General features: G+C 43.2%; 1 protein-coding gene across 5 annotated transcripts in view; it reads right to left on the reverse strand.

Annotated features, from left to right (window-relative positions):
• pald1a (phosphatase domain containing paladin 1a) overlaps positions 1-14,115 on the reverse strand; it is a 54,158-nt gene that overhangs the window by 19,859 nt on the left and 20,184 nt on the right. For all 5 annotated transcript variants that reach the window (XM_047609151.1, XM_047609149.1, XM_047609150.1 and 2 more), the window contains exons 16-18: positions 13,729-13,869; positions 13,567-13,638; positions 9,812-9,952 (exon numbers count right to left, since the gene is read on the reverse strand). In XM_047609151.1, the coding sequence (XP_047465107.1) occupies positions 9,812-9,952; positions 13,567-13,638; positions 13,729-13,869 (354 nt within the window). The remainder of the gene's footprint in view (positions 1-9,811; positions 9,953-13,566; positions 13,639-13,728; positions 13,870-14,115) is intronic.

Genomic DNA, 14,115 nt, shown 5'->3' on the forward strand with positions numbered 1-14,115 from the left:
ATAAATTTACTCTCAACAGAGCAACTTTGATGGAAAAAATACAGACTTAGATAAATCTAAAATTCTATATTCCAACTTTGAAATTTCAGACTTCCGATATCGTAGCCTTCACGTTAGAGGTTAACTTGGAGAAGAGTTTGGTATATTGTCACAGTTTGCTGTTAAAATATGTGCAGCAGCTATTTTTTATTTTGGAAGCACAAATTTCTGAGTTTGACAACTCAGAGCTAATTTTTCCCAAGTTGCACTGGATGCATCATCAGCTACAGATGGATCTCAACCAAAGTTTTCCAAGACCCACTCCCACCCTACTTCTGATTGGCTGCGTTACTCTTATTCTATTGGTAGATGGACTCAATTCACTGCTCGAACCTGACCCGGATCAACATATTTATTTATTTATTTATTTTAATCGCGATAAAACACCACACACTGGAGATCCAACATGGTGCTGGAATACTAAGCCCCGCATATTTTACATCTAGGGAGACAATACGCAATACTAGTTAAAGACAAGTTTTGGCACACACCCTATGACCTCTGGGGGCGTGGTTAGTTGGGAACTTAAATGAGCCTTAAGACACATCAACATGAATGCAAGCTTATTTACTTACTTCTCTAGTCAGTGGTTTTAATGTTGTGGCTGATCGGCGTATGTGTACGCATCGGAGAATGGATATTTTTTTCAAAACCAGCATCCTTATACTTATATATCCTATATACAGACCTTATTTTGTTTGTCTCTCTGATTTTCGCCCCGATCAATAAAGCTCATGTTGTTTCATCAGATATTATCTTATCGTGCTTTATTTTTATATTTTTCACAGGCGAAAGCAACCTCCAACACTCACTTGTTTTATTATTTTCTATAAAGCTAGATGCTATATTTCATTTTGAATAGAAATGGAAAACCCTTCACTTCGTGGTGTTGTTTATCTCTCTCACATGACGTAAGAATAACAACATATGTCTTACATATTCCTCCGGGTTGCATGAACCCAGCCAGCATACGTATGCCTGCAGTTTTCCTTATAACCCGACCATCCGCCCACCCTGTCTGCCGCCTGCCAGGTTGGCCGGCAGCAAAGCGATCAAAGTTATATATCATCTGGCTCAGAGTTGCAGGGTTGATCTTTATGGATCAAAATGGTGCCCAATTTTTTTTTTATTTTTTTTATTTTTTTCAAAGAAGCAGAGAAACCATGCAGCAGCCAGAGAGAATAGGAGCCGAAGATGCCTTTATGTTAATGGTTTCTACAGATTCCAATCCTCTGTCTTTTTCCAGTCGCTCAGCCACACGACACTGATTAAATCATGAAGTCGAGGTTGAGGTGGATTTTAGGGGCAAGCTGTGTTAATCCACATAGTGTATATACAGATCTGGGTATAATCTGCCCATTTAGCCAAAAGGCTTGAATATTACTCATATGTTATGGATTTAATCCTCCTCTTCCAATTCAAACTCATGTATATGTAACAGTTTAACATAAAAATATGCCTCAGAAATAATCAGCCGCCTCGAGGGAAAAGAAAATAATAATTAGCCGAGAGGAGTTTGATTAAAAGGGGACAAAAGACGAGGCAGAAAAAAATAGGGTACATGACATGTCTGGTGAGCAGAGATTTCAAAAGCCACAGGGGGAGACGGGGCTCATCAACTTAGCCTACACAGAGACTGGAATATCTGCCCACATTAACCACACGCATTATGGTACATTCTGTACGTGCACATGCCTGGCAACATAGCACGTGGAGGCTCCCACTGCTAATCAATCATTTACTGAACTATCAAAATATCTTGCGCATGCAGAACCCAACAGTGAGGCTTTAAAAAGGGTACGCCAGTGAGTTACAGCTAATCAGGCATTCGATACTTCAAAAACCCACTGCAGTTCTTCTAATCAAATTTGTACTCTTGGCCACAAATGGCTACATTCTAAACTCATCAGGCATAACATTATGACCGCCCTCCTAGTATTGCGTAGATCTCCAAAACAGTTGTGGCTCATCAGAGAATGGACAGAGAGAATGGGTGTCCTATGGTGTCTGGAAACAGGATATTGTTAATGGGGGGCCTTTGGGTCTGTGGATCATTCCACAGATACTTGATCAGTTTGGGATCTAGTAAATTTGGAGGCCAGGTCAACACCTTGTGCTGTTCTTCATGTTTTTTGAGTTGTTTCCAAAGCATTTTTGTGTTGTGTTGTGTCACCAAGGAGGGTCATTGCTATGAGGTGGGGGTGTCTGGTCTGGTCTAGGTGGGTGCTACATGTCTAAGTAACATCCACACAGATGAATACCAGGTCCAAACGTTTCCCAGCAGAACGTTGAATTGTCACAAGAGGGCCAACGCTATTTACTTCCTCTGCCAGTGGTTTTAATGATTTGGCTGATTGGTGTATATGTCCACCTCAACCATCTTTGTGACACTCATTTTTTCTGTTCTTCACACTAACTTAGGGATTTGCGACAGCTTCAACTCATACTGCAGTTGGATCAGAAATCCGTAACCAGGCTACTCTTGGTGTGTCTGGTTTGGGCACGGGAAGTTTCCGAATACCCCGAAGAAAATCTCAAGTTGGGCAGAAAATTTGGAAAGTCGCGTAAACCTCACCAGCCCTGATCTCAAAAACTCCCAGATACAGTAGATGCTCCATACATCATGAACTGATTGAGTCGGAGTAATGTGCTGTTTATTGGCACGTCTTTGTATCGCATAATGCCAAGGTCTAATTTTGTCCCCCCGACATTTAGAAATCATTATATTCTCATGGCGTGGCTATATACTTTCACTTTTTTTTTCTCTACATTCAGTCTGAATTCAGAAAAGGACAGTTTAACAGTGAGTCATAACGACTTCACCACTACAGAAGACTGTAAATCTATGGGAGGAGTTTATGCATTTTCATCAGAGCCGAAAAGCCATCATATAGAGAATGATAACTTCCAAGAAAGAAACAAAAAAAACAAAGGTCATGCTATGCTTAATTGTGAAGTATCCTCTGTGGGAAAGAATAATCAATTCAACCAAGGTTGGACTGAATGTTGCTTGCTTGCAGTGTGAGTTGTTGGCTCTATGGGAGCAGTTAAGGTGTCGTTAACGCGGGATTCATCTGTTGCGCGACTGTCCTCACCGCATGAAACACGGCTGGCTTCCCCGCCGGGGCATTGTGAAAGTGCAATTCCTGGAGCAACGCGGCCCAGTCACGACGTCTGCATACCCCACATGGTTGGCATTTAAGTTGCTCCAACACTGGGGTTGTGTTCCCGATTTGTTCAGTGCCAGTAGCTAGGCTAGCCTGAAAGCTTAGACAAAGAGGTGGACCTTTTCCTGGTGAAATGATTTGGGGCTTAGCAGGATCTGACAGATACCATGACCACAGCTACCGGGAGCATGCTTAAACACTCTTGCATGGCTTTGGAGGCAGTTATTCCTGGTCTGCTAGCCCGGGGGTATGACAGGTTTAGTGTGTGCAGGGGGAGGAAATGGAAACTCTTTTGTGGAGCGCCCAAGCCGGGTCTGTAGCCGTGTCCTGGGGCCGGTGGTTAAGAAGGGGGTGGAGGGCACGTCGCAGGGTCAGGGCAAAGGGCAGGCCAGGGCAGTTCAGTTATTCGGGGTAAAAAGGGATTGGAGGCGAAACACAATGATTACCAAAGTGGTGTGTAGTGTGGAGAGAGACTGATAGCTCGCAGAAAGAGAAGGAAATTAACAAACAGCATTATGGCAAATATGGCCATCGCTAGCCCAGACCGGGCAAACTCCAAGTTCACTAGATACTATATGCTGGCTTTGTATATGTGAAAACACTGAACAACAGAATGGTGAAGAGTTGCTATGCAAAAAAGCAACTTTAGTAGCAATGGTTGGAATAATGGGAAGTCTGAAAATGATTATGATTAGGGGGTTTTGGAACGTTGGCTGAGAATACTGACATTATTTGTGTATACCTTGCTCCCACGGTGCCGGGTACCAAGTGATTTCACTGATTAGTTGGTTGAAGATGTGCTAATCAGAGAAATCACTCCTTTGCACAGCACCTGACTCGAACAAACAAAACCAAAAAAAAAAAAAAAAAAACTGCACACGCTCCGCCTGACACCACGTACAGTGCATTGGTAGAAACGTGCTCGAGCCATTATTCCAGTTTAGCGCGATAGGCGCACTGAAAGAGAGAGGGGGGGAAAACCTGCGTCACGAGGATCGGGTTGCATGTAAGTTTTTCTTTCCTCTTTCCCGTCTGCTGCAAATGTGCGGCCCGGCCTGCTCTTTTACGGTTTATAAACATGGCACATAAATCACGAGTGACAGAAACGTATGAGGTTAGCGTCGATGCTGCAGGTAAACGCAGCTCTCTGGTAATGGATTGTGTCACATCAGACATTAGTGGACACGTTAAATGCTCGCTGGACGTAAAGCATCACTGGAAGTGCAGCTGTGGCAGCTCCCTTAAAATAAATGAGTTTCTGAATAGCAACAGACTCACAGCAGCTGCGAATAACCCTTCCCGAACTCACTAAACACCTCCAGAAGCTCCACAGAGAAGCTTTATTTACCTCCACATCTACCGCCACACACACACACACACACACATGCATATATACATACACGTATATACAGTTTATCACAACTCCCTGCTCTCTGGGCTAACAACCTGCACAGAGACATTTTGCACCCGGCCAGCTGGTTGCACCTGCTCAGACAGAAATGAGCTGTAGCAAATACTCCTATTGGCTGGAAATTATGAATCAAAACAACAACCTCCATCTCCCTCCGGTTTCCCCTCTCCCTCTGGGAACCGACTCTAAAATAAGACCCTCTTTTTTTAGGCAAAGAATTATAATAACCTGTCTGAGATAGGCTAATTTTCCTGCCAATGTTTCCGCAAACACTTATGTAAAGTGGTCTTTCCAACTGAGAAGGAAACTATTCACACAAAGAAACATGAGTCAAAAAACCGCTAGAGGTTGGTGAATATTTTTTTAGTTTGTTCACCTTACAGCAGGACTGGGGCTAAAGTACAGTTTATACCGCGTTGCTACAGCATCGCCCCGGACCCTTGGCAGACCCCTAACGCTGTAGCCTGATGTGCACCTCAACAAAAATGTAATTGCGGGTGTCGCTGACACAGAAGCTTGGTAGTAGGGAATTTCACCATTTGTGTTTCCAACTGCTTCTCCGTGTCTTCAAATGACTGTTTTTGGGTAGATAAAGATGAAACATCAAGGAAAGTTCCACTGAGGAGGTTCGGAGGAAATTTTTATGGCTCATCTTGACCACTGACTGTTCATACTATGGACAAACCGATCGTGACGTCACCGATTGGATTCTGAACCTTGAAAATGAAGCCCGAGGTGGGCAGAGGCTGCGGTCGCCATGTTGGATGAGCTTCACTCATCCCACACTCGGAAATTCCAAATATGGACATGGGGGCACGTGTGGGATGTTGAGACCTGCCCACCCAACTCACTGCTACCTGTTAGCTCAGGCTAACACCTGTCAATCAAAGCGAGAACGCCCTTAATTATGCAGAATTTTAAACCTTAATAAAAAGTATTAAGTGCTAATTTCATTAGTTAGAAAAAAAATTCACCTCCTGTTACAGTTGTCATGAATAGTGAAATAAACTATTGAGACCAAATACTTTTTTGTACCAGGCTCTAAACATGTTTTTACATGTTTTAATAAGTTGGTCTTTTTAACATGGATTTGCTCCCTTTGGAGCCTCAAGTGGCCACTCGATGAACTGCAGCTTTTTGCACTTCTGCATGGGCTTCATTGCTCAGACCTGGAGGTTGCCGCTTGGTCTTAAAGTTTCAATCACCATTGTTGAAATTAAAGCAGGAAGTAGAAACAAAAATGAATCCAACTGGCAAAAATGACACAGCGCCAACTAGTGTCTGGGTGGTGGTGTTGTTGAGAGCGACTGAATGGCTCGCACCGGGGTTGGATACACATGTACGATACAGCAACTATGTCCCGCAGAGGCATAAACCACGCTTAATGTTGTAACCTGACGTGCGGCGCTCTGGAAATGCAACCACATGCAACAGCGTTACGGACTGTAACGGCTGTGATTGGTCGGAAATGCATTTATTTGTTCATGTGACTCCTCCACCAGACAAGCACAGAAAGTTCTCCATTGTTCAGGCTCATACACACCATCAACTCAGAGGTCTTATGTTTATGTTTTGTCACATTTATTTACTTCAACACCATTGTGTGAAGCGCAGAGTGCAACTCTGCACACCAGGCGTGTTGCCACCTAGTGTTTCGGTGGCGTAACTACAGAACAATATGGACATGGATTCACGTTGAGCACCGTGGAACTTTAAATGACGCTTTAGTTTCCAACCTAATAACTCCCCTGTTCTTCTGTCCACTTTGGTCGTCTCCACAAACTCTGCAAATTTGGACGCCTTGGTTCCTCTCCCCCCTCCTACTTCTTCTTCTTCTTCTTTCCTATAGAAGTCCGCTACCTTTTCTCAAGAAAACCTGCTCACAGCATTCTCCCCACTCTGAAAATATTTTTCCACTGCCCCGTCCAAACCATGAGGTCCTTTCTTTGGACACACACATACACACACACACACACGATGATTTGCTGCTCATTCAGTGCTCAGTTTTCTCACCACCTGCGTGAAAGAGCTTGACATTTTTGATGAAAGGTGAAACAGCTAAAACACACCCAACATGGAGGGACAAGGGATTAGGAGTTGGGCTTCTGAGATTGCCTGATCTGACAGCCCCTGCTCTCTTTGCTTTTAATTCCCCTCTTGACGGACTCGGTGGAAACCAATGATCTTTAGTGAGGCCTGTGCAAGCAGCACGGACGTGACAAATCGGACATGGCCGTACTCATGTTGGTGGTCTGAAAGCTAATTCTAGGACTAACCAGTGCGCTGGAAAGACACAGAAACATAACCGTTTGTTGAAATGTAGCATCAAGATAAGAGAAGCAGAGAATGCAGGATGGTGACAGGAAAGGAAGATATGAGATTGAAATAAATAAACAAAGGCAGAGGGCAAAGAGATGAACAGATAATGAATCCCCATTTCTAATTGTGGTGCCAAATACAGGCGAACACGGCAAAGTGCCAAAAGAGAAAACGCAATATCGAAGTAAACGCTGAGGCACGCGTGTAGCTGGAGGCAAATTTTAACCTCAAATCAAGCCTGGTAATGGAAAGAAAGACGGCTGCAGCTGATTCTTGTGTAGGACGAGGTGAGATGAGAGCCTCTCTGCTACGTTAGCCCTCATGTCGGAGGATGTGGGGGTCACGCCTGGTCAGCTGCAGGGATTTACAGGCCCGGTCCATGCTACCCTAAAAAACCCACCCACCTTCCAACCCCCCCAACCTCTTCACAGGCCCCTCTGGGAGCTGGTGGACGGTTTGCGTCCAAGTGTAAATATATTATTTTCTCTATCAAAGAGACATTTTCCAACCACCGTCAAATGGGCGAAGAGGACGCAGGAAGAGAGAATGAGTGGGGGGAGAAACCCTCATCCACCCCCCCACACCCATCTCTAGTCTGCTGCTGCTGCCTGCCGGTTCCAGCAACATCTGGCACTGTTTATCACCTGGCCAGCTGGTTCAGACACGAGGGGAGGGGAGGGGTGGGGGTGGGAGGGTGGGAGGGGCTGGAACGGGAATAGAGTGCCAACCTGAAATTGCAGGTCTCAGATTATTCTGATCTATGGCAATTTGTGTCGCATCTCAGTTGGAAATCCATGCCTATTGATTATGATAAGACTGAATGGAGGCAGGAGAAAGCTTTAGCTCAACTAGCGGGTCAGCCACGTTTATCAGAGTTTTGAAAAAAGGTCGACACTGAACCAGACAAGCCAGTCTATAGTCATTAGTGGGTGATAACGGCAGAAGGTTTGGGACGTTGTGTTTGTTTTCACTCCCGAACAAGTTTGGCTAAAGTGGAAATTCTTGGACGGAGAATTGTCTTTTAAGCAGTTAAAGGTGGAGAGTCGTCTCATAAACCGGTGAGACTTTAATCCATGCCGTGTTTTTCACATGTGCGTCCTTGAGGTTTATCAAATATGCAGAAATGTTTTAAATTCTTCAGTGTTTACGTTCGCCTGCTATGAGTCTGCTCCTTCGCCAACTACTTTGTTTGTCAAGCCCACCAACAGAGCTTTAAAAGCTTAGCATGAAACTGATTACACATTAGGCCATATACACCGACCAGGCATAACATTATGACCACCTTCCTAATATTCTAATATTGTGTAAGTCTCCCTTGTGCCTCTTTCTGACTGATCAGAGAATTGACACTGGACTTCTGAGGGTGTCACTTGGTTGAATGAATGCACAATGAATACACAATACAATCCCAGAGACAGTAGATAAGCTGCTGTGCAGTCTTGGATATGGAACCGTTTGGGTCCTATGGGTTGAGGGGAGGATCATCCCACAGATATTTGATCAGTTTGGGATCTAGTGATTTTTTTCTGCTGCCAACAAGGAGTGTCTTTGCTATGGGGTGGGGTTGTCTGGTCTGGTCTAGGTGGATGCTGTCTAAGTAACACACAAATGAATTCCAGGTCCAAAAGTTTCCCAGCAGAACATTAAATCATCACAAGATGGTCAATGTTATTTACTCCTACAGGTGGTTTTAATGCTGTGGCTGATCGGTGTATTATCCAACCCAAAAAAGAAAACTTGCTCCACAGCGCCACTACTGGTCAAAAATTCAACAACGTGCCTTTAATAGGAACAATGTAGTTAAACCAGAGCCTGTGATTTTGAAACACAGGAAAAAAAAGCTTTCATACCTTAGATTTTCTTTAATTAAATCATCTTTTGTTAAGTTCATAATAGAATCATATAAATTACCAAACGGGCTAGAAAGTAAGTTGATATGGAACCTTTTTTTTTTTTTTCCACGGGCCTGACATTAGGAAAGTGACAGGCAGAGAGGGAGAGAGAGAGAGAGAGAGAGAGAATATAAGCAAAAGACAGAGTTCATGGGACAATGAGGCACATTGATACGGCGGAGACAGGACCGGGTACCTCCAGCTGGCTGAGAACGGCTGACGGTGCACAGAGGCACAGTGATTAGTCTGCATTACAAATGACTAAAACAGAGCTGTGGGCCTGCAGAGGCCACGCCATCAGGGGAGACCTTGAGACTTACACATTCAACTTTTGTTCTATTCATGCCTTGTTAACAAAGTCCAAATTGCTAGGAGGTACAACTGCTTTTCACCCATCGTGGATCAAAAAATACTTCTCTGGACTGTTTTTCCTCCTTGCGTTTTAGGCATATTTCTCAAAGGAAACAATAAATTCTTTACGTTAAACTACATGCACGTAGCCAAGAAAGTAGCTGACACTTGCACAAGCTCCAAGAGGCCCAGGCTCAAAGTCCCACAAGCAATCATTTCTTTTCCTCCACTTTTTCCCTGACCCCAGAAGGAATTCAGCCGAGTTCCACAGATAAGTTGAATTGCTCCACAATCTTTACTTCTGTTCTGCACTTACTGGCTACGGAGAAGTGAATCCCTATCATCTGTGTCTCTGGGACCTAAAACTGTGGCTATAAAAACTAGTTTGTGTCGCCATCTATGGGGCTTCATGTGTAATAGCACCTTAAACCATGTCTTGGCATGAAGAACTCAAATCATTGTTTTTTTGTTTTGTTTTTAACTTTTTAAGTAACTGATTTAATGCATTTGAATTTAAATTCCTGCAATAATCCAAAACTTATTGTACCTGATCTCATCTTTACTGTTGTTGAACTTTCACCCGTTCCAGATACATTTCCTGCAAAATGGACCGAAAGGGATACGTGGCGTACCTGTCTGTACGTGCAGATGATGATCTCCCTCAGATGGTAGTGCATGGGGGTCATGGTCTCGCTGACGGAGTCCAGGGCCATGTCCACCTCCCTCTTCATCCTGTGGCCGTCGGGGAGCAGACGGACCAGCTGCATCACGACCTGGACGGCGGAAACAACAGGAGCTCATTAAGCCACGGAAAAAGTTCTTGAACGTGACGAGACTTTGCAGAATTTGTACATGTGACACCCATATAAGATGGCTTTTTTGCTATTTGTTTGTCTTTTATTTTTGCAGGACACATTCTCCTTACTTCATAAATTTACTCTCCATCTTTCCGACAAATGACTTCAAAAAAATAAATAAATGTAAATCTCTGCAATTCTATATTCCAAGTGGGAAATTTCAAACTTCCGATATCATAGCGTTCACATCACATGTTAACACGGAGGAGAAAAAAAAAAGTTTGTTATATTTTCACCGTTTGCTGAACATTAAAATACGTTCATTACTGAGTTTGACAACTCAGAGCTCATTTTTTCCCAACATGTCTTGAACGTAGCATCAGATTATTTATTTCTCCCTTTCAATTTGGTTCAGTAGAAGTTTAAATATATTTTTTTTCCTGAGCTGTCAAGGACACCCTGACACATTTTTCTTCCATTCAGTTTTTTATCTTATTATGGTAAGTAGCGATTGGCTATTTGCTAAGAATAAACTTACTTACTTTTTTTTTTTTTAAAAAAAAAGGTTTCTTTGTTCTTACTCTTTGTGTGAGTTTTGTGTGTGGAACGTGATATGTAGATAAATCGTCCACTGGCTCGGAGCGACGGCAGCATCTGGCCTCATTACTTCACCGTGCCGAAATGCATGCTGTTGCACCATCGGAATCCAAACAAATACTCAGATAGCTGATTAAAACTGGCAAATATTTCTTTGTGCAACACTCGGCTTGGCTGCTAAGAGCGCTGCCTGTCGGTCCTGATATACTGTAACCGAAATATTGCTGCGAAAACATGTTCATCTGTTGACCAAGCAGAAATAAGGAATGTTTCCGTCAGCTAGTGTGCGTGATGTAAGACCGTGTAGCCGGCTTCCAGCTGCAAGGCAATTTACTAAACCTCGTTGGTGGCCCCCGTGGGGCCGGATTACTTCAGATACAAATGATAACACTTAGAAGAAGAAGAAGAAGGAAAGGGAGAAAGAAAAGAAGACAGAAAGGGGGGAAAGCCAAACAGCTGGATCAGGGATCACAACAAGCCTCCGGGCAGAACACGATTTTCTCATTCAGTGCGCGTCTGTACTTGAGACAGAAAAACATAAAACTTCTGCACGTCTCTTTTTCTAGATGTCTGTGTTGTCTGATGAGTGTTCTGCTAAAATTACATCATCCACAACATGACAGTGTTGCTTGGTGTCATCCTCAAACTAACCGACCTCAGAATTAAAGTTACCTTCCTGGATCCCCTGCATTTAGTGCATTTACGTTGCTAATATTAAAACAGACGAAGCAGAAGAAAGCCGAGATTTAAATAACGATTTTCCTCAGCCACTCTGTAAACACAAGCTCTGTTTATGCCTTCAAAGAACTATTAAACTGATTGACTAATTTTCTTGCCAACAGCCACAAACTCCCGAACATGTCACGTATTCTCGCTTTTTAAATCGAAACAGAGCATTTGCATTTAGACGTCCAAGAGTTACAAAACGTTTGGGACCAGTTCAGTCAAATGTTCATTCTCTTTCAGCTCTGGGAACATTGGGGCTGCAGCTCCTTTCACGACCACATAAATGAAGTTCTTCATGAATGTTAGCAAACAACAAATATATAAGAAGAAGAAGAAATGATGGCGACTGGGGCCTTTTTGTTCTGTGAAGAGTTTGCATGTTCTCACGGGTACTCTGGCTTCCTCCCACCATGCAAAGATAAAGACTTGTCTTGTTAATTGACAAGAGAACAAGCTGTTATAGAAACTGGAAGATGGATAATAATATTATTAAAGACAGTGATAATTATATAAAGTTTGCACACATGAGAAATAAATGTTTTCTGTTCATTATTTCTAGACACTGTAATGTACATGTAATGATCCCCACAAAGCTCTTCAACAGGGGGTGTGTGACCCCTAGAGGGCCCACGGAGGTACTGCAGAGGGGTCGAGGTTTGATTGATTAGACACTTTTTATATATTTTTTTTTAATTTTCCCCCATGATTTTAAATTTATTTAAATACAAATGAACTTCAATCCAACATATAAATTTAAAAAAAAAATTACGTATTATTTGAATAACTTGCAAAATAATAATAATACTGTATATTTAGCACTGGGCTGAGTTTAATATAGAACACATATAGTAGGTAGGTGGTCCCTACTTAATCTCCCCATCAGTTTGGGGGCCTGAAAAACGTGCTTCATATAGAATTACAGGTACTATTAGATAACATTATACCACATATATATATTTACATATAAAACAATCTAACGCTCATAAGCTTGTTCATCGAGTAATAACAGCTCACGGCCGTAGATAAGGGAATAACAACATCCTTCAGAGGATGAATTGGAGGCAGGCAGGGTTTCTGTGGCGACCACTCTGTGTTTCCCAGAGACACCAGCGGACGCTCGGGGTTTGATTGGCATGCGCCATTGTGCGCCTACCGAGCGGCGGCCTCTTTCTGTGCGCTCGTGTTTACAGTGCTGAGGACACAGCCAGCGGGTTCAGACCGAGAGACTCGCTGTCAGAGCTCCAAGTCACGAAAGGGGGTAGAAAAGCTCTGGCTTCTGGCTGCGTTTGGACGAAGCTTTCAGTCGCAGGTGGGGAGTTTGGAAAGATTAAAAGGGGACTTTTTAATTTACAATACCGCCGACTGAATAGGACTAGCTGGTGATGTGGTTCACTTAAGTAGCTGCGTAAATGTGTAGATGAAAAAGTTGTGGTTCAAAGCGCTCAGGATAAAATTAGAGGTTATTTTTTTTTTTTTTTTCAGCAGCAGCTTATGTATTAGAATAACAAGTGCTACCTACAGAGGCCAAGGCCTCATCAACAGAGAGCTGAAGTGTGCGAACGCTGCAGCGCTGGTGGTGCTCCTGATTGTGACGTCTACTGTGAAGTGGCACTGCATGCTCTCTGACTTACTGTTCACATACTGGAAATGACGGCAATTGGAGAAAATATGGTTGGCTTGATTGGTTTCCTCTCAAACGACGCGTCGTTAGCTCATTAGCGTCCGATCCATTTTTAGATTCCTCTCTATCAGAATCCTGCTTTTATCTGGAATGACTAAATTCAAACGATCACCCCCGTATATTTATAAAATGTCTACAGAACTGGAGCAGCCACCAATTGTGTCTCAGTACTGGAACTGATATGAAAATAGCTCCTATTTTCAAAAACACTGTATGCTATTTAGCAGAAATGTACAGGTTAAAACAAAGTCTACATTGATGAAAAATAGTTGTTCAGCTTCTTGTTAAACATGATCAGCCACAACATTAAAACCACTGACAGGAGAAGCAAATAACATCGACCATCTTTTGACAATCCAGTGTCCTGCTGGGAAACGTTTAAACCTGGTATTCATTCATGTGGATGCTACTTAGATGTGTAGCACCCACCTACACCTACGCCTAGACCAGATGATCCACAGAGGCCCCTCCCCTCAAACCACAGGGCCCAAAGGACACGCTCAGAAGGCCCATGTCCATTCTCTGATGAGTCACAACTATTTTGGAGGCTGATCTTTATCGGTACAGAGTTTACATGTGTACATACCTCGAATTCTCCTTTTGTGTACTTGGCATCAGGAACGCTCACAATCTCGTCATCGGCAAACTCTGGAAAGCCCTGAAAACACAATTCACGTTTGAAATGAAACGCCGTGGGCCACGTGCAACCTAGGTGCAACCTACAGAAAGCTCAAGGACGGCCTCTTACGTTAAAGTGCCACAGAGTCAGAACGGAGATGACCATGGCGGTTGTGGTCCTGCCTTTGCCGTTGGAGCAGTTGAACACAAAGGCCGAGTGGGAGTCCTCAGCCAGGGTGCCCTTCATGGCCTCCAGCAGCTTATCGAAGTCCTGATGAGAGTTTCAAAATGAATTAACAAATCCAATTTAACCACATGCTCATTGCTTTTGACTGACTTCAATATTTGTAGCTACACATAATTTAATATAAAATGAAAGAATAATAATGGTAATACAATATAAGCCTTTCTTATTGTTATATGGTAGCAATCTCCTTATTACAGTAACATTTGTAACCACTAGATGGAGCACGAGGCTGAATCATTCTCAGCTCTCTTCTCTGCAAACGAAGGAAAC

This window comes from Mugil cephalus, chromosome 16 (assembly GCF_022458985.1).
Source record: "Mugil cephalus isolate CIBA_MC_2020 chromosome 16, CIBA_Mcephalus_1.1, whole genome shotgun sequence".
Taxonomy (NCBI): Eukaryota; Metazoa; Chordata; class Actinopteri; order Mugiliformes; family Mugilidae; genus Mugil; species Mugil cephalus.